Source organism: Thamnophis elegans, chromosome 15 (assembly GCF_009769535.1).
Source record: "Thamnophis elegans isolate rThaEle1 chromosome 15, rThaEle1.pri, whole genome shotgun sequence".
Lineage (NCBI taxonomy): Eukaryota > Metazoa > Chordata > Lepidosauria > Squamata > Colubridae > Thamnophis > Thamnophis elegans.
This window is the reverse complement of record NC_045555.1, coordinates 47,408,212-47,430,159: the sequence shown is the minus strand read 5'-3', so window position 1 is coordinate 47,430,159 and position 21,948 is coordinate 47,408,212. Positions and strand designations below refer to the sequence as shown.

The window sequence follows — 21,948 nt, the reverse complement described above, 5'->3', positions numbered from 1 at the left end:
TTGGGACAGTAATCACATCCCCACAAAATAAACATTCTCAACCTTTTTTTTTACACATGAAATGCTAGATGCAGTTGCCTGGTCGCAGGCATCATCTTGAATTGTGGTCCACTAAATTTTGATTTTTTATTCTGTCAAATGATGTTTCTACCTTGGGCATGAATGTCAATGAAGCAGGGGCGGGGGGAAGAATGAGAGTAATTTGGCAACAGCTACAGTATGTTTGCGTCATAGAAGTCAAATGATAGCCAGAACCATGTGGTCAGCATGCTCCTTTTGCCCACGCATGTGACATCAACATGTGCAAGAAGGTTAAGAGGTTTGAATGGTTACAGGTTTGATAATGTGGTTGTAGATGCCGCCTTGTTTGACTCTCCATGATGATGCCCCTGGGACAGATCCATAAGCAAGGGCTGGAAAAGGACAATACTGTACTAGGAATAGAAATCAATCAATTTGTTGCAGGTCTGAACTAATCAATATGATCAATTAGATTTAAATTTTAAAACGGACCCGGGTTTACCTCTGAATAAAATCACCCGCATTTATCATATTTCACTATAACAAAAGTTCTCCTACTGTACTCAGCTTTCTGAAATAAATAAGTTGAAATATCCATTCTGTAATATAAGAATTGCAGATGAAAGGAAGAAAGAAAGAGAGAGAGAGAGAGAGAGAGAGAGAGAGAGAGAGAGAGAGAGAGAGAGAGTTCTGTAATATAAGAATTGCAGATAGAAAGAAAGAGAGAGAGGAAGGGAGGGAGGGAGAGAAAGAGAGAGAGAGAGAGAGAGAGAGAGAGAGAGAGTTGTGTAATATAAGAATTGCAGATAGAAAGAAAGAGAGAGAGAGAGGGAGGGAGGGAGAGAGAGAGAGGGAGAGGGAGAGGGAGAGAGAGAGAGGGAGAGAGAGAGAATTTGGACCACTGCATTAATAGAAAAGTTAGTGTATAACTTTCAAATTAGTAAAAGTTCCATTAGCCAAACTAATTTCTTTACTAAAAAATTCTTTACTAACATTTATATCATGTTGGCAAACCATGAGTTCTTTTTTTTATATGGGTTGCATAAAGTTATTTGGAACAGTTGAAATTAGAATATTTTGGGGGTATTAATTATTTTTGCATAGTTAGCTATTTATTTCTTGTTCAAGTAGTTATTAAAACTAAAAACAAGGAAGCATTAAACATTAATAAGCTGAAAAAGCAGTAGGATAACGTTCTATTATTTCGGTCTGTTAGAGGGCAGGAATTCTAAAAGCTGCATCTGGAAGTACATCTGGAGGACACCAAGTTGAATGTCCACAGACATTCATTTTAAAATATGCATGATTTAGCAATCTCATCATGACTTCCTGCCAGTCCTTTCCATTTGATTGTATGGTTATCACAGGAGCAGGAAATTAGAACAAAGAAAACATTTCAAAATATCAATTGCCAACTATTCTAAGGAAATCCACACCTACAACAAATATCCATGGTGCATTTAAGCTCTTTCTTCTTTCTAAGTAATAATAATAAAGATATGCTCTGCAGGTAAAGAAAACTTTGCTTTGAAACAGTGAAAAGATAAAATCTTATTTTCTTTAGGCATTTCTTTCCCAGGGTTCAAGGTAATCCAAGCCAAGGTGTGAAAATATTTCTTCCTCATTTTCAGCACTCAGAAAAATTCTCTGGAAGGAGAGAAAAGTTCAGTATAAATAAAAGGAGACCATTTCTGAAATAACCACCCACAATTAATGTACTTAGCATTTCCCTTGATCTTGGCAAAAATTTGATAATCTGACTGTCAACATTCCAAATGAAAAATGTGTTCTTATTCTGCAAAGTAGATGAATACAGAAAAGCAAATCAACAGCATTGGGTTTTTTTTCCTCCTAAGATGTCATATTTTTAATACGGCATCAATTAGGTCTCTGCAGAACTCTTGCTTCGTTTCAATCAATTATTTCATAAATATTGCATTTAGGTAACATATATTTTCATTGACCTTTAAGTACACTTAATACAAAATGCCTGTTTTGCAAATGATTTCAGACTATGAATTCCATTTCTGTAGTTCTCATTATAGCTTCACTGATCAATAAGGAACAAGAAGCATGAAGTGAACAATTTTAATTAACATTTTAATCAATACGTGATTGCAATTTCACCAAGCCCAAATTTCATACTGTATTGAAGCACAACTTGCTTTTTTAAATATAACCTTAATACTACAAATGGGGCTTAAATGTTCAAATAGCACACAAATGTAGTTTTCCATAATTGCCCAAGAAGCCATTCCTGAATGCAAAATAGGATTTTCCAGTATCTTTGCCATTTTTTAAAATGTGTCCAATTTCTTTCATTTTATTCATTTTATTTGTCTTGTATGCCGCCCACTCCCGGAGGACTCCGGGCAGCTCACAACAGACAAGGGAAGGGGGATAAATAGACATAATAATCCTTAAACTGAGTGTAAAGTTGACATCTGAGTAAGCTGAATACATTAATAATATTAATTAGTTATAAATAAGAATGCATTCATTTTTTTTTCTTTTAACCCTGTAATCCCTTGCAGCGGGGTAGAATCAGGCAACTGAATGTGGTTGAGCATTTATTGGCCGGATGCTCTTCCTGATGCCTATGTGGAGTTCACAGCAAACAATTACTCATTGCCCCAGAGAGAGAAATAGTTGCTGTTACCTAGGATTGAACTCGCTAGCTGTTCTTCACAGGTGCCAGAAAATGGCCTGAAAACAGCCCCAAAAAATGGCCAAAACCCATATCATCTTCCGGGCAATTTTCAGGCTGTTTTTTGTGCCATTTTTAGGCCAAAAATGCCCCCAAAACAAGCATGCATGCACCGGCTAGCTGCTCTTTGGGTTTCTGATGCTCTGGTGTGCGTACACCCACACACACACATGTACATACATTTCGGTTTGGGTACTCAGTGCCAAAAAGATTCACCCTCTGTGGTATAGACTATATGTGTGTAGAAAGTATAGACTTCATCTCTGACCCATTGGACTTACAAGGCTGTATGGAGTCACATGGACACATATTTATCAGTCCGTTTATGCTTTCCACTACTACAACATCACAATGCCTGTTACAAATGAGTAGCAATAGCAATAGCAATAGCAGTTAGACTTATATAGCGCTTCATAGGGCTTTCAGCCTTCTCTAAGCGGTTTACAGAGTCAGCATATCGCCCCCCACAGTCTGGGTCCTCATTTCACCCACCTCGGAAGGATGGAAGGCTGAGTCAACCTTGAGCCGGTGAGATTTGAACCGCCGAACTGCAGATAGCAGTCAGCTGAAGTGGCCTGCAGTACTGCACCCTAACCACTGCGCCACCTCGGCTCCTAGGGTTAGGAGTAGGGCTTATATCATGTGCGAGTGATGCTGTTTTTATCAGACTGAGCCATTTCACCCCTATGGACACTTGTTCAACTTCATTTTCATAACCAATAGTTTTATCCAGCCCTGCCCAAATTAGCAATAGCAATAGCAATAGCAGTTAGACTTATATACCGCTTCATAGGGCTTTCAGCCCTCTCTAAGCGGTTTACAGAGTCAGCATATCGCCCCCAACAACAATCCGGGTCCTCATTTTACCCACCTCGGAAGGATGGAAGGCTGAGTCAACCCTGAGCCGGTGAGATTTGAACAGCCGAACTGCAGAACTGCAGTCAGCTGAAGTAGCCTGCAGTGCTGCATTTAACCACTGCGCCACCTCGGCTCTTCAAATTATCATTTGAAATATATGACATTTAACTACCACAGAACTCTCTACCATTAAAGAGACAAGAACAAATAGATTTCCAATCCTTTCCTTCCATTTCCATTTATCACTAGCTCAGGTAGATCCAGCCCTGGATTTAGAGAATCCAGAATAATGTGCAAATTAAAGAACACAAAAAGAGCATTTTCAAACTGAATTAACAAAATATGGATTGATCCTTCAAGCAAGAAAGTCACTACAGATTTTTTGTTTCCTGTCAAGTTTCAATAGGACGTTGCTTTCTGCAGGTTTTTTAGCCCAACTTTAGCCAATCAAGTCTAAATGTTGTTCAAGCCACAAAGCTATCATCATGAATTACTTTAAAGTCACCGTTTCAAATTACACACACAAGTTAAAACTGCAATAATCTCTGTGAGTTCATAGCTGGAAATTACTACCATGGCTGTTCCATCCTGGCTAGAGATTTGATGTGTCATTAAATGAAGTGTCTATAATGAGAATCAATCTCAAAGAGGAGTGGTTTTTTTTTGACATTAAGCTCCATGGACTGCAATGTCAACAGCAGGGAATCTGTGATTTGGATGCATTTTATTCAAACTTCTGATTCATTCATTTCTAGTTGGTTCGGTGTCAAAATACGGATGCATTCCCCATGACAGAAGGGGGAATGTGTCCTCATGATTGACGTTCAGAGAAGCATAGATGTCCACACTTTCACCAAACAGAAGGATCACATAAGCGGTGGGTTCTGTCTGAACTAGTCTCTGGAGATGAAGGAATCAAGTCAGCAAATGTTAATTCCTATTCATAATAATTTGAATCCAGGAAGTAAGAAAGGGAGACATCCATAAGTCAGTGGAAACGAGCCACAGAAAATGGAATAACCATGAGCTGTGAAACACTTGCAAAGAGTGAGGATTAAAGTCTAAAAGAGACACAGGGAAATAAGGAGGCCAACTGGGCCAATGAACCGAGCTCTTTGGAAGAATGGATATGCAATAACTGTAGCAGCACTATTAAAAAAAACCCATCCAGCTGACTTCCATATGTTGCATTTACATACATTCCTATTGTTTATGAGTTGGCAGAAAAGCAATGTATTGTACAGTACAATATATTGCTTTTCTGCCAACTCATAGATAGTGACGTGCGGTGAGGTTTATGGCTGGTGAGGCAGTCCTCTCCCCCGACACCCCGCTGAATAAAGCACTTTCTTTCGTCCACTTGAACTCGCTTTCTCTACTGTGCTTTCTCTACGGGTGTTTAAGGTTCAACTTGGCTTTATTGAGGCAAAAGACCCGCCCCTGCTGGCGGGCTGCCGTGGACACAGAGAAAGAAAGCTGGTGGGCTGCCCTCCCTGCCTCTTCCCCCTTCCCTCTCTTCCCTTTCAAACAAACTAGCAATAGCAGTTAGACTTATATACCGCTTCATAGGGCTTTCAGCCCTCTCTAAGCGGTTTACAGAGTCAGCATATATCACCCCCCCCCAGTCTGGGTCCTCATTTCTCCCACCTCGGAATGATGGAAGGCTGAGTCAACCTTGAGCTGGTGAGATTTGAACCGCCGAACTGCAGATAGCAGTCAGCTGAAGTGGCTTGCAGTACTGCACCCTAACCACTGCGCCACCTCAGCTCTTTCAAATTGAGAGTTTGTTTGAGTGAAGAAACAAACACACGCACACACACACACTCTCACATACACACACAGACACAAATTACTTACAATTACTTACAAATTACATTAATTTTGAATTCCTCCCCCTCCCTCCAACCCACATACCTTTTCCAGCTGTTTCACAATCACAGAGGATTTCAACTCTGCTCTTGCCTGCCATGATGAAAATGTAAAAATATAAAAGGAAAAAGGCAAGAGCTGCTGAGGTCAGGCTGAGCTAGCTGCTGCCAGAGTCTCCAATGGACGACTCTGCTTAACTGTTTAAAAAAGCCTCTAAAAAAGCGCCCTCTACAGGAGGAGGCGAGAGAACCACGTGCCTCCTTTGCATAAGGAATTTTTCGGCTTTTAACCCTTGCTTAACTCTGCTCGAGTGATCATAAAGAGAGAGTAAAGGAGGCACGTGGTTCTCTCGCCTCCTCCTGCAGTTAAGCACTAAGCAGAGTCATCCACTGTGACTCTGGCAGCAACTACCTCTGCCTTTCTCCTTTTACATTTGTTTTTCTTTTCAGGATGACAGTGATGGGGCCCTGCCTCCTCTGCCTGCATGTCACTGATTGTATTGCTCCCATGATTGAGCTAAATTCTACTTCAGCAATGAGCCAAAGAATGGTTCTTTCTTTGTAGATTTAATTCAGAACAGATCCAAAATAGCTTTCTAGGATTTTTAGGCTTCCTTTTTCTTTCTCCCACACAGCTTCTCCTTCCTCCTTAAGGAAAAACAACCACCATTTTCCTTAAGTGCACCATGTTAAGTTCTGGGCAATGAATGGAGGCCAGAGTGATTTCTAACAGCTCTTTATTCAATACTGCCTGTGAGGCAACTGAAACTCCCTGGCTGACAGAGCTGCTTTTATAGGAAACTGGTCAGCCAAACAACCAATCAGGAGAGAGGATTTTCCCGCTCCAACAGAGGACCAGAATGAGAACTTCAACTGACAACTATAGCCTCCCACCGTACAGTGCGATCCCACAGAGCCTCCTCAGGGTGCCGTCGGCCAGACAGTGTCGGCTGGCCACCCCCAGGGGGAGAGCCTTCTCTGTGGGAGCCCCTTCCCTCTGGAATGAGCTGCCCCCGGAGCTTCGTATAATCCCCGACCTCCGGTCCTTCCGACGCGCCCAAAAAAGTTGGCTTTCCCAGCAAGCCAGCCCGGCCTGAACAAAACAAATCAAATTATTGATCACTGTTAATTTTAATTTGAATTCTTTTTTTAAAAAAATGTCATTGTCAATTTTAATTGGGTTTGGGATATTCTATTTAATTTTGTTTAACTTTTGTATTATGTGTTTCTTTTAATGTCATACGCCACCCTGAGTCCTTGGGGGAAGGGCGGCATATAAATATAAATATGCCAATGGAGTGGTTGACAATTTCAGAGAGCATTGTATCAAAAGACTACACAACCATCAAGTGTGCACATCAACTACTTAACCTGTTTATGACTCAATGACATTTTCTTCTGATATATATAAAAAAGGGGGGGTGTTAATGGATACCCTATGTTGATTATGCAAAGTTCAACATGTTGAAATATCTAAAACAACATTGACTATATGATTTATGAGCCATAGAGACCACTCAAAGTTCTAGCAGAAGTTCACAAAAACACAGTGCCTATGAAGCCGTATAATCCAACTGGCTTGCAAATTATCACTTCCAGGTGGTAATAATCACTAATGAGAATATATATGTCAGGCATTAATTAGGTTTTTAATGAATAAGAGAGAATGGGGTAATAATACAATTATTGGTCAACCAAAGATGACAGTGAGACTTTTAGAGAAATAAAGACTTTCTCATTAATTGCTAGAACATCTAGGTTTTGTTCCTCTAAATCATAAATACAAAGCTTCAGGTCTCCCCTTAAGAATGAAAAGGTGCTTTGATTTCTTCTTTATCAGAATACACCAAATATATGTTATTGATCAGCAGTCATGGCAACATAAACATTAGACCAGTGTTTCTCAACCTTGGCAACTTGAAGACGTCCGGACTTCAACTCCCAGAATTCCCCAGCCAGCATTCGCTGGCTGGGGAATTCTGGGAGTTGAAGTCCGGACATCTTCAAGTTGCCAAGGTTGAGAAACACTGCATTAGACAATGAAGGATTATAAATGTCACAACAACAGTATCTCACCAGTCCAACTAAGTGGTAGTTCAGCTAAGGCCTGGCAAGAAAAAAGAATTGAACTTTGTTTCATACACCTAAGTTACACGACAGTCAAGTTATATATTTAAAAATGGGATTGAAGAGTTTAGGCAGAAAAATCTATCCCGCTCAGGCGCAAAGAACCATAATAATTCTATGAGCTGATCAGGGTTGCTTCTTTATGTTTACCTGCCTATTTACAAGAGTCTTGCCAGATTGGCTGCATTTATTTGGGGCCAGATAAAGGCTTCAGGGGTTTTTTTTGGGGGGGAGGACAAGTCTCCAAGACTTCCTCCCCTGCAAGACTGCCAATCATGCCAATTTCTTCACTCCCCTCCCTACTGTCACATTCTACCTTGATCCATTTGGATATTATTATTATTATTATTATTATTATTATTATTATTATTATTATTATTATTATTATTTATTAGACTTATATACCGCTTCATAGGGCTTTCAGCCCTCTCTAAGCGGTTTACAGAGTCAGCATATTGCCCCCACAGTCTGGGTTCTCATTTCACCCACCTCGGAAGGATGGAAGGCTGAGTCAACCTTGAGCCGGTGAGATTTGAACCGCTGAACTGCAGATCACAGTCAGCTGAAGTGGCCTGCAGTACTGCACCCTAACCACTGCCCCACCTCGGCTCTCTATAACAATAACAATTAAAACATTTATCAGGAAATAAATTGAAATAAAAATGGAAAAGATATAGCAGTTCAGTATTTGTGGATTCAGGAATGTATTAGATTATAAATCTATCTATATATAAATGGCTCTGTCTGTGTGTGTGTGTGTTTCAGCATAACTCTGGAACCCCTTGAGCAATTTCAATCAAACTTGGTACACAGATGACTTACTCTCTGGAAATAAATACTGTGGGGGGTAAGACACCTCTAACACCCCTCTGGGTGTGTGTTCTGTTAAGATACAGTCTGTTGTGCCTTAAAATGGCTTCTACCGTACTGCCGTAAAATGGCTTCTACTGTAATGCAGTGGAGTTGCCATGGTAACCGCTTCACAGTACTCCACAAGGGGCTCCCTCTGGTAAGGGGGAAATTCCAACATTAGAAATTACATTTGGTTTGGGATTATTTATGAGGACAAATGTATGGATTAGGATAAATAAATATCTGGGCAACGCCAGGTTATCAGCTAGTATTTAATAAAAAGTAAAAACCCAGACAGTTTGCTACTATGCTGGATTTATGTCTCCTAAAAATTTAAAAACGAATGTAATGGAAGGTTCTTGTTTAATGATTCCTATTAATAGTATGGACCATTTATAGACTTTGGCCAGAAGCCATTGGCTTGTTTACATGAGCTAAATGCAACCCTTCTGGATGACAGATCTGAAAGCATTCATTATACTCACAAACCAAGAGAGAAAAGTAAAGTAAGAAAAAATAAAAAAAGTAAAGACAATCTCTGTGATACGAGAAAATGGCTAAGGCTACTGCATCTAAGCAAACATGGAAGTTTATTAAACCTCCTCTTGAAATAAACTCTTGTTATGTTGTTTCATGCTCTTCTAAAAAGGCTCATGTCCTCAGAAGCAGATCTTTCTGTTCACTGACAAGGAAAGTCAATTCCATGTTGCAGAAAGCAGGGGGGAAAATTCAGCAAATCACAGCAAGGTTTGGGTCAGAAGTATCTGTGAGAATGGGGGTTCAAAAAGGAGATAGGTCTCCATTTATATTCCCTTTTTTTAAACTCCCTTCTCCCCACTGAAGACATCCTTGCTTCTCTCTCTGACACAGAATAAGTTTATAGTCTCTGTCGAGCCTTGATAGAAATTTTGGAAGTTCTGGGTAGGTATGCACTGATGGAGAAACCTAGGAGAGTTGGGAATTAATCAAGGAGCATGCTTCCATCCGTGTACTTTCGATATCTTTTGCACATATACATTAAGCTTGTAGAGATGCACTTTGAGTAGATGGAATGATCAAATCACACCCTGTTGCAGAAATATCTAGACGCTCCCTTTATTGACATTCGCTTTCCTGCAAGTCCCAAAATAGCACTTCGAGAGGATTTTTACCCCTTGTTCTCATACTCATTTCAATCCTCTGAGTCTGCAAAATTTGGCAGTATATCTCCTAAAGCACTGAAGAATGAATAACACCGAGCAGAAACATTAAAAAGGGAGATCGTAATGTGGCAACTTACAAGCCTGGGGTGAAGATCGCTAGAGAATGAAATGCAGTAAATGATCAATTGGAGAGAAGCCCGAAAGTCTCTTCGCTCAAGAATAATTTGCTTGATTCATTTCCATCAAGAGTTTGGAACTGGTTTTGGGCACTGAAATGGCCTTGATGGCCCACGGCATGATCTTTCTTGAGAAGGGAAAGTGACGTTATATTTATTCTTCTGGTCTGGGCTTCTTCAAAACCTGCTGCCAGGATATTGTAATAAAGGCCACGGTGGCTAGAAGGCAGTATTGCAGGCTAATTCTGCCAGCTGCCAGCAGTTCAATTCTCACCGGTTCAAGATTGACTCAACCTTCCATCCTTCCCAGGACCCAGTTTGTTGGTGGGAAAATGCCGACTCTGTAATCTGCTTACAGAAGACTGTAAAGCATTATGAAGCAGAATATAAATCTAAGTGCTATCGCTAAAAGGAGCTCTGATAACCTTAGAACCTTGTAGTAGTTCTGTCTCCAGATGATACTCAACAATTTCTGGTCAACTTCATGGCGTTTTTGTGCTGATGTTCTGCAAGTCTGTGCTTTAGCCCCCCATGCTGTCTAAAATAGCAATAGTACATAGAAATAGAATAGAATTAGAATAGAGCAGAACAGAACAGAATTCTTCTTTTTCCCTCGGTTTCTTTCTTTTTTTTCCTATTTATCATATACATTTATTCTTTGCACAACTATAAATGGGTGATGATATTAAAATTAGTCACAATTAGCATGGGTAGCATCCTCTGTAATCCAAATATCTTTATCTTTTATCTTATCTATCATCTTATCTTTCTTACGATTATTTGTATCATATCTTTGAGAATAATAAGTGGCCTATAAGTATTATGAGTAACTGTAAATAAAAATAATAGAATAACAGAATGACAGAGTTGGAAGGGACCCCGGCGATCTTCTAGCCCAGTGGTTCCCAAACTTGGCAACTTTAAGACTTGTGGACTTCAACTCCCAGAATTCTCCAGCTGGCTGGAGAATTCTGGGAGTTGAAGTCCACAAGTCTTAAAGTTGCCAAGTTTGGGAACCACTGTTCTAGCCCAACTCCCTGCTCAGGCAGGAAGCCCTATAGCATTTCAGACAAATGGTTGTCCAATCTCTTCTTCAAATGGGATTGAGGGACTTTATATGGGAACAAGTATATGACTATGTCCCATTGCTCCGTCAAACTTATCCAGCACAAGTAGGTATCAGCTCTGCGGGCAGCAGAATTCTCTAGCCCAGCATTTCTCAACCTCAGCAACTTTAAGCAGTGTGGACTTCTGGGAGTTGAAGTCCACAAATCTTAAAGCTGCTGACGTTGTGTGTGGAACACTGTTCTGGACTATTTGCTAATACCTAAAGGGGGATAAAATTCATTGCCCTCAGGCTTCCTTTTAAAAATTTTGTCCAGGTTTTTGCACAATGCACACTCCGGATGAGAACGCAAGATAAAATTAATTTGATTATCAATCTACGCAACAGCAATAAATCAAGTTGAGACTCGTCTCCGATGAGTTCTACTTCTGAAAAGACCTAATACGTGTCCCGATCATATTTGGTACCCAAAGCTTTTCTGAAAGGACACACATTACAGCTTCTCCTAAAAATGATTTCAAATGGGAAAATAAAGAGGAAAAAAAGCACACACAATAATAAAAAGGGTCATAAAGCGGCAGAGCAAATCCAATAGCATCGCAGTTATGGCTTTTATTAGAGATGAAATATGTAGATGGATAATTGGCTGACAAGGAAAGCATCTTCACTGAACGTATGGGAGGGCAGGGCAACTGTAGGTCATCAGAGCTATAGCAGAGATGAAATAAGAGGTAAAATCCAAAAAGGAAAATGGGATAACAGCATGGTTTTGTTTTTTTTAATGTGTTGTATCAAAATGGGGAAAAAGCAATCATGTGTTGGATTGTAATATTTGTATGTTTTTCACTTCGATAAAATAGTCTGCATGAGTAAACAATTGAATTTGCCTCCGGCATTACACTACGCAGCAAATGTAAATTTTATATTTAACTAGCATTATTTCATACAAATACGCACGCATAGCTCCAGCTCTGAAATCTAATCTACCCCAAATCCAGCAAGAAAATATATTGACAAATGTATCGGAAGGAAAGCCATCACTCTTTCAAATAAGATTATCGCAAACTCTGAACAAGGAATTTGAAAATAGTCAAGGCGATGGTTTTCCCAGTTGCAATGTATTGCTATGAAAGTTGGACCATAAGGAAGGCTGAGCGCCAAAGAATTGAGGCCTTTGAACTCTGGTGCTGGAGAAGACTCCTGTGAGTCCCTTGGACTGCAAGGTGATCAAATCGTTCAGTCCTAGAGGAGATCAACCCAGGCTGCTCTTTAGGAGGCCAGATCCTGAAGAGGAAATTCAAATACTTTGGCCACCTAATGAGAAGGAAGGACTCGCTAGAGAAGAGCCTAATGCTGGGAACGATGGAGGGCAAAAGAAGAAGGGGATGTCAGAGAATGAGGTGGCTGGATGGAGTCACTGAAGCAGTCTGTGTCAACTTAAATGGACTCCAGAGGATGGTAGAGGACAGGAAGGCCTGGAGGAATGTTGTCCATGGGGTTGCGATGGGTTGGACATGACTTCGCAACCAACAACAACAATTTAGGAATAGGTATCCTAATTTATTAAGCCATTATTAAAAAGAAGTACAACAGTAGATTGACAAATTTCTGGAAATCCTGAAATCCGGGTTAATAAAAAAATATATCCATCTGGATGATTCTCACTCGCTTCCAAAATATTTATATGCTCAACATGTTTTAATGCTATTTTACCTGAGTCCCCATTTCATTAAAGAGCCTTTTCTGTCACGGCACATGTTCTTTTCAACATCCTTTCCTAAGAACTTGATGGTCCCTGACCCTGTTGGCCTTTCGTCCCAAGACCTAGGAATTTTGGCGTGTGGTTTAACCTGTGCAATGTTTGTGTTGATCTATCATTTTCATCTGGGCTGCAAATCACAAGTGGTTTTCTTTAAAATTGTTTTATGGTTTTAAAAAAAACATATTTTACTCATAAGCTTATGGGGCGTTTGATGGAGGTCCCACATCAAACTCTAGACCATATCGTGACCAGCTGTAAGCTGAGGGCATATACTGGTCCAGTGTCTGATTTTTGATATATATAAACAATGTTGTGCTTCGGTGGTTGGATGGCGTAGGCCTTGGTATTGGAACATAGATCATTTTAACATTTATATTTTACTGGGTTCTACTAATCTAGATGAAATGTTAATATATATTGCTAAATCCATGTATGATATGCCATACGCTAAATAAATAAATAAATATGAGGAGTGGGGGAATGCAGAACCTGGTTTGAAAAATACTAACTGTAAATTAATTTGTCTGTCAAGAGTTCTACGTTCAGTTTGCATAATGAAGTACAACTCATGTAGAAAATCCCTTAAACTATGCACAAGCAGATTTGCTCACTTGACTGTGGAACTGTGCATAGAAATGAAGGCCACCTATTGAGTCTTCTTTCCCAGTCAAAACCCAACCGAAGGAAGAAAACAAAGCAATTAGCTTTTTTTTAAAAAAAATAAATAAATCTGGGAACAAAACAAAGACAATTGCATTTCTAGCACGTTTAGAATAAAAGCATTTGGTCTGTAGTGGAGCTCCACGTTGATCCCGATTTCAAAATATGTTATTGCGGTTTCGAATTGCAGTTTCAAACCATATGCAAAAAGAACTTAAAATGTTGTTTGTTTGTTTGTTGTTTATTAGTTTTGTATGCCGCCCACTCCCGAAGGACTCCGGGCGGCTCACAATAAACAGGGAAAGGGAAATAAATAAGACAATACAAAGAATTTAAAAATGCACAACATTCACAATTGAGGCGGGGCTGGATATTTCAACAGCCCCCAGCCTGTCGGAACAGCCAGGACTTGGTGGCTTTACGGAAGGCCGGGAGGGTAGTAAGGGTCCGGATCTCCACGGGGAGCTCGTTCCAGAGGGCCGGAGCAGCAACAGAAAAGGCCCTCCCCCGGGGGGTTGCCAGCCGACATTGGCTGGCCGATGGAACCTGGAGAAGGCCAAGCCTGTGAGATCGAATCGGTCTTTGGGAGGTAATCGGCAGGAGGCGGTCTCTCAGGTACCCAGGTCCGATGCCATGCAGGGCTTTATAAGTAATGACTAGCACCTTGAAGCGTGTCCGGAGACCAATGGGAAGCCAGTGCAGCTTGCGGAGGATAGGTGTAACATGGGTGTACCTGGGTGCACCCACAATCGTTCACACGGCTGCATTCTGGACTAGCTGAAGTCTTCGAACACTCTTCAAGGGCAGCCCCATGTAGAATGGCAATATCCAACGAATCAATTTTAAGTATGAGCTTGTAATGGATTCCCACGTTGTTGAGGACAAGATTCTTGGAAGTACTTGGTCTAAGGCTATATGGGGATGACCTTGAGACCAGTAGTCAGAAGCAGGGGTGGGGAGATAGCAGTCAGCTGAAGTGGCCTGCAGTACTGCACCCTAACCACTGCGCCACCTCGGCTCAATCCGGGCTGAACCGGCAGCAACCCAGCTGTGGCCAGAAGCCACTACGAAAGCATCCAGGGCAGAACAAAGCTTAAGCTTTGGGGAAATAGATAGGAAAGGACCAAGGCTGACTCCTCCCTGGCTTCTTGAGATGTAGGGTAGGGAGGAAATTTAAAACACAAGGCAGACCTACAAAATCCTATGAATAGAGTCTATCACAATATAGTTTTAGTCTTCTTGTGGAGTCAGTATAAATTTCTAGACAAGGCTTGAATGGCTCAGGTTGACCAGAACTTCCTCTTATGGCAAAATGGAAGTTGAATCAACTAGATTCTTCCTTCTTTAAAGTTGGGCCATTATGTCCACTGCCATAGCTAATTGTTTATGTAGGAATGATGCAGTGGTGGGTTTCAAAAAAAAAATTGAACCTACTCTGTGGGTGTGGCCTCCTTTGTGGGAGTGGCTTGCCGGCCATGTGACCTGGTGGGAGTGGCTTGCCGGCCATGTGTTTTCTTTCTCTCGCTCTCTCTCTCCTTCCTTTTGTCTCTCTGTCCCTTTTTTCCTTTTTTCTTTCATCTCTCTCTCACTCTTTTTCTTTCTTTTTTCTTTTTTTATTTCTTTCTTTCTTCCTTTCTTTCTCTTTCTCTCTCTCTCTGTGTCAGTCTGTCTGTCTGTCTATCTGTGAGTGTGTGTGGGCAGAAGGCCTTCTCTCTCTTTCTCTTTCTTTCTCTCTTTCTCTCTCTCTCTCTCTCTCATTCTCTCTCTCTCTTCCTTTCTTTTGTCTCTCTGTCCCTTTTTCCTTTTTTTCTTTCATCTCTCTCTCTCTCTCTTTCCTTTCTTTTGTCTCTCTGTCCCTTTTTCCTTTTTTTCTTTCATCTCTCTCTCACACACACTTTTTCTTTCTTTTTTCTTTTTTTCTTTCTTCCTTTCTTTCTCTTTCTCTCTCTCTCTCTGTGTGTGCATGTTTGTGTGAGTGGTGGGTTTCAAAAAATCTTTGGAGCCTCTTCTGTAGGTGTGGCCTGCTTTCCGGGTCCACTGGTGGAACCTCTTCTAACCGGTTTGGTAGATTTGACGAACCGGTTCTACCGAATAGGTGCGAACTGGTAGGAACCCACCTCTGGAATGATGGAAAAATGTGGGTTAGACAGCATCACCACCAGATGGATTTGTAATTGGCTGACCAACCTCACTCAACATGTAGTCCTTCATGGAAATGCCTGTACAGGGAGGGAAGTGAATGGTGGGGTATCCCAAGGCTCTGTCTTAGGCCCATTACGCTTCAAAATCTTCACCAATGGGGAGGGGGGCTAGAAGGGGAACTCATCAAATTTACAGACAACACCAAGCTGGCAGGAATAGCCAACACTCCAGAAGATAGGATTAAGATACAGAAGGATATTGACAGACCTGAACACTAGGCTCTATCTAATGAAATGAAATTCAATGTACAGAAAAGTAAGATTTTACATTTAGGCATGAAAAACCAAATGCACAATTATAGAATAGATGGGACCTGGCTCAACAGTAGTAACTGTGAGTGGGTGCCGGACTAGAAGACCTCTGAGGTCCCTTTCAACTCTGTCATGTTATTCTATTATTTTTATTTACAAGTATTCAAAATACTTATAGGCTACTTTAGGGAAAGTATTATTATTCTCAAAGATATGATACAAATAAAGATAAAAGAGAGAGGAGGGGAGAGGATGAAAAAAAAGAGAGAGAGAGAGGAGCCGAGGTGGCGCAGTGGTTAAAGGCAGCACTGCAGGCTACTTCAGCTGACTGCAGTTCTGCAGTTTGGCTGTTCAAATCTCACCGGCTCAAGGTTGACTCAGCCTTCCATCCTTCCGAGGTGGGTGAAATGAGGACCCGGATTGTTGTTGGGGGCGATATGCTGACTCTGTAAACCGCTTAGAGAGGGCTGAAAGCCCTATGAAGCGGTATATAAGTCTAACTGCTATTGCTATTGCTACGAGAAGAGATATTTGGGTTACAGAGGATGCTACCCATGCTAATCTTGACTGATTTTAATATTATCCACCATTTATAATTGTCCAAAAGACAAATGCATTTGAAACCAACTGGAAAAATAAGAAAAAGAAAAACACTCTTAGAAAAAAATCAATCAAAGCATTACTAGAAAACTATTCAATTTCAAATTCCCTTCCATTGTACTCCAAGTAAAACTTCCAATAGACATATTTAGAAGCATTGGAGTTATTTCCGACTATAGTAAGTTATCTTGCCTTTAAAAACAGTGTCTACATTTTCCTCGTGTGATCTATGAGAGCCAGGGGAACCATTCTCACTTAAATTTGGCATGCCTCTCTTTCGAACGTGTGCTGTTACTCTTGCTCTTGCTGCAAATTCCTCGAGTTTTGTTTCTGGTCTGATATCATTGGAAAATGTCTTTTTTTTCCCAAAACTGAGTCAATTTGTCTCCATCAAAGTTTAGGGTCAAATGTAGAATATACTGCTGCCTCCTTACAGCCAGCTCTGTAGCCTCTGGTTCAAATAACATATCTAGTACTTGAACCAATGAGAGTGACAACTCATCTACTCGTAAGAATAATGAAGATTCATCTAAATATGTCTATTGGAGGAGCCGAGGTGGCGCAGTGGTTAGGGTGCAGTACTGCAGGCCACTTCAGTTGACTGTTATCTGCAGTTCAGCGGTTCAAATCTCACCGGCTCAAGGTTGACTCAGCCTTCCATCCTTCCGAGGTGGGTGAAATGAGGACCAGGATTGTTGTTGGGGGCAATATGCTGACTCTGTAAACCGCTTAGAGAGGGCTGAAAGCCCTATGAAGCGGTATATAAGTCTAACTGCTATTGCTATTGCTATTGCTATTGCTATAGATAGATAGATAGATAGATAGATAGATAGATAGATAGATAGATAGATAGATGATAGATAGATAGATAGATAGATACATAGATAGATAGATAGATAGATAGATAGATAGATAGATAGATAGATAGATAGATAGATAAGAGCCGAGGTGGTGCAGTGGTTAGGGTGCAGTACTGCAGGCCACTTCAGCTGTTATCTGCAGTTCAGTGGTTCTAATCTCACCGGCTCAGGGTTGACTCAGCCTTCCATCCTTCCCAGGTGGGTGAAATGAGGACCCAGACTGTGCGGGTGATATGCTGACTCTGTAAACCGCTTAGAGGGGGCTGAAAGCCATATGAAGCGGTATATAAGTCTAACTGCTATTGCTATTGCTATTGACTGCAGCTCTGCAGTTCGGCTGTTCAAATCTCACCGGCTCAAGGTTGACTCAGCCTTCCATCCTTCCGAGGTGGGTGAAATGGGGACCCAGACTGTGGGGGTGATATGCTGACTCTGTAAACCGCTTAGAGGGGGCTGAAAGCCATATGAAGCGGTATATAAGTCTAACTGCTATTGCTATTGCTATCTTAGGAACTAAGCTTCTAAAAATATCTTGGCAGAGTTAAAGTAAAAAAAAAATGGACGCAGGGGCTTTAATAAGAAGTTAAAGAAAATAGTTGAAGAGTACCAATTATACTGACATGCTGAATTGATGCCTTTGGTTGTTCTGCCCAGTGCATTGTCTTGAACATGTGATTTCTTGATGTTTCATTAAAAGCAAACCAAAGCATCTAACCATGCTACGTTATATATATTTAGAGGATATGCACATTGGTTGCATAAAAAGTGACTCTGCGTTACGAATTGCCAGCCATCAAACTGAATCCTTCTGCAGAAAGCTTTGATGTGAATTGCGGCAAACGGCCGTTCCTTTTTATTGTGGATAAATACCAAGATGATTTTAACTCTTGATTTCTAAAGCAGGCCAGGTGCAGAGAAACATAAATCCCCAGACTTGGAAAGCGTAATTGCTGTTCTGCCCAGGGAAATAAAAATAAGGGGAGCACTTTAAGGGAGGAAAATGTACATCTGTTTAAATGACTCAGTGTTTAATTGAAGTAATGACTATGTGAGCAACACTGATCACATTGGAAATCAATATTATAAACTTGGAATCTTTATGTTTACTTTATGGCTAATCCAGTCATTACGGCAGACATCTAAACCAAACACTGCAGCTGTACCATGTTTAATTCATCAATATGTTCGCTCAAGACTGACTGCTTCTCTGTTAGCACTACATAATTTTAGCATCTGCCAAACTCCAGTCTGCAGCATTCCAGGTTTGTAAAGAACTATTGAAGATCCTTTTTTTAGATTGGCAAGTAAAGCCACTTCTGGTTTTTTTGATGATAAAACAGAGTATGAAAACAAACAAATCAACACAAACATTCTCAGTTGCTAGCAAAAGATTTGACAAATTAGGATGCTTTTATTGGCAATTTTGACCCGCTTTCTGTAACTTGTTGCTATCCAGATGTGTTGAGCTTCAACCATGTATTTATCTTCAGATAGAAAGCATTCATCCAGCGGTCAGATTCAAATAATTTAACAACCGGTTCTCTGCCCTAATGATTTCTTCCAACAACCAGTTCACCAAACTGCTCAGAAAGTTAACAACCGGTTCTCCCAAAGTGGTGTGAGCTGGCTGAATCCCACCACTGTATTCATCTTGAACACATTTGGAGGCCAGCAGGTTGCAGAAAGCTGGTCATAGCCTATATACATGGGCTAGGACCACTCCCAATGGCCAACCTCCCATGGCCAACTCATCCCATGGCCAACTCACCATGGTCAACTCATCATGGCCAACTCACCACAGTCAACTTATCATGGCCAACTCACCACGGTCAACTCATCATGGCCAACTCACCACAGTCAACTCATCATGGCCAACTCACCACGGTCAACTCATCATGGCCAACTCACCACAGTCAACTCATCATGGCCAACTCACCACGGTCAACTCATCATGGCCAACTCACCACGGTCAACTCATCATGGCCAACTCACCATGGTCAACTCATCATGGCCAACTCACCACGGTCAACTCATCATGGCCAACTCACCACGGTCAACTCATCATGGCCAACTCACCACGGTCAACTCATCATGGCCAACTCACCACGGTCAACTTTCCATGGCCAACACACCAGAGAAAAACTTACCATGGCAAATTTGCAGTAGGACAACTCTCTTCAGAACAAGAGTTTCACTAATATTAAAGAATTGTGAAATAGAATCATTAAAGAAAGGATACAAAAGCAGGGACAAAATGAAATGTGAATGACAAAAATTAAAATATTTTTATTTATTTTAAATAATTGAATTACTGAATTGTCCTGTGGTAAGTTGTCCCATGGCCATGGTGAGTTGTTCCATTCCGTACATACACAGTCCAAAACCCCAGAGGGATGCTTCATACAGGACGGGCTTCCCTAATTATATTTGATTGATTGTTCAATTTTTATGGCTGCCCATCTCTTATATGCAGTTCTGAGCAGAGAAGACTATTAAAACATCAGTACAACAAGAAGCAAAGTGAAAATAAGTCCTCGATAAGAATAAAACAGAAACATTGACGACGACGGTGAGATTTGAACCGCCGAACTGCAGATAGCAGTCAGCTGAAGTGGCCTGCAGTACTGCACCCTAACCACTGCGCCACCTCAAAAGAGTTGCTAAGCTTCTATCCATAGTAATTACATTAAAAAAAAACATCATGAAAGCATTGATGATGACACTGTGAAATGCCCTTTTTTCTTCTAGCATTTGTAAGTTATTCGATTTCTCTCACATCATATTTGATATTGTTTTATTCTCCCTTATTCTATTCTTATTCTCTTTTTTCTCTGGTTTTTAATATTCTATCTTGGGGAGTTTATATGGCCATTACATTATTTTATTGCATTTGGTCATTACTTTTCTTCTTATTATTGTTATTTGGTTATCTTGCTGGTCAATGGCTATAGCTAAATACATTTGATTTAATCGGCCTTGATTGGTAATTGCTAGCGATAGGCTAATTGTGCAAGTCATTTGAGGATTATCTTATGCTGTATTTATGGGAATACAGCATTGTGATCATAAAAAAATAATAACTGCTCTTTATTCTGCTCTAGTCTGGCCATATCTGGAGAGTTGTGTTTACTTCTTTCAAGAAAGGAGATAAATTGGAGCATGTTCACAGCAGGACATTCAGAATGGTGAAGGAAATGAAATAATTCTATCAGAAATGATTAAGTTATATTGGGGTCTCAGTTGAACCCAGCTAATAAAAAAAATGAAGCCTTCATTTTATTTTATTTTTTAAGGAGAGTAAATTTCACTCTTATCATGTAACAACATTTTGGGAATTGGAAAGAAGAGAAAAGAGAATGGGGAAATGTTTAAAATTTTTATTCGTTTTTCATTGCTTTCCGCATTTGACATTCTTATTTAATTCTGCTTAGTATGCTGCTAAATTCCGTATCTCTTTTTTACCCTTACTTCCCAGATAAAATCTAAAATTAAGGAATGAACTCCTATGTATACTTTAATAACCAACCTTTGGAAAGGTGTTTCAATTCTGAGAAAGGAGACTATAATCATTACATGCGTAGAGCCGAGGTGGCACAGTGGTTAGGGTGCAGCACTGCAGGCCACTTCAGCTGACTGCTATCTGCAGTTCGGCGGTTCAAATCTCACCGGCTCAAGGTTGACTCCGCCTTCCATCCTTCCGAGGTGGGTGAAATGAGGACCCAGACTGTGGGGGCGATATGCTGACTCTGTAAACCGCTTAGAGAGGGCTGAAAGCCCCATGAAGCGGTATATAAGTCTAACTGCTATTGCTATTGCTAAGATTCTGTTAATGTAGCCTTACAATAAAATAGAATTAATTCATGTTTCCAGTCTGTTTGGAGGTTCACAGAGCTGGTCAGAATACTAGCTAGCCACCCCTGAAAGGATCATACAATTATACTTGGGTATTCCTCAGCTTCTCAGGTGGCCTATTTTCAGATCAGTATAGCTTCAGAAGAAAATGTTCCCACGAGTTTCCAAAACATTCCATAGTCTTTGGACTATTACCAGAGGAATACATTTCTTTCCTTTGGATGAAGTATGCATAAAATTATTTTCGTTTCAGCTAGGCTTTGTTTTCAAGGCTAACTGAATCTTATTTATTTTATTCCTTTGGGGGATTAAGAAACAAGGAAGACGAGAAATTAAGTCTTTCTTTTTTTTTATACTCTGAGATCTTAGCTTCTATTCAAAACTTATTAATCTGAGCACTTGAGAGACAAGTTTTCCTTTCTCTCAGTCATTTAGCTAAATCAAATTAAAAGCATTCTATAGGTTGACGAAGTAAATTTTAACGATGATTTCAAACACCCACATTTTACGTTCCGGAGAATATAATTGGAATTTAAAATTAAATTGCTACTTTGACTTTAACTGGAAATTCTCTTCCATTAATATTCTTTCTGAAATGTTCCTCTAAGTGATGTTTTATTTCATATGTGCAATTTTCTCTGTAATACGAAATTGTTTGAATGACTATGCGAGTTCATTTAATTACTTAACACTCACTACCGTCCTTCAAGGTTAAGTCTCGTGGCCCTTGTAACAATAGGAAGCAAGTGAGAGTCGCATAGTAATAAGAGAAATAAAATAAAGGAAAAGAGGCTAGGGGCTGGAAAAAGGAAGGGATTAGGCTCAAATCCAAATCCATTAATTGTTTGTGTATAAATATGCAAGAAACCTGAATTTAAACAGAACGCTAGAATATTACCTGGTGGTAGAAGCTACATAGTTAACAATTTGTGTTTCTCACTGTG

At 40.3% G+C, this 21,948-nt stretch overlaps 1 protein-coding gene across 1 annotated transcript in view; it reads right to left on the bottom strand.

Annotated features, from left to right (window-relative positions):
* Positions 1 to 1,581: 1,581 nt before the first annotated feature.
* Positions 1,582 to 21,948, bottom strand: part of DNTT (DNA nucleotidylexotransferase) — a 170,738-nt gene continuing 150,371 nt past the window's right edge. The window contains exon 12 of the mRNA XM_032232153.1: positions 1,582 to 1,668. Coding sequence (XP_032088044.1) covers positions 1,582 to 1,668 — 87 coding nt within the window. The remainder of the gene's footprint in view (positions 1,669 to 21,948) is intronic.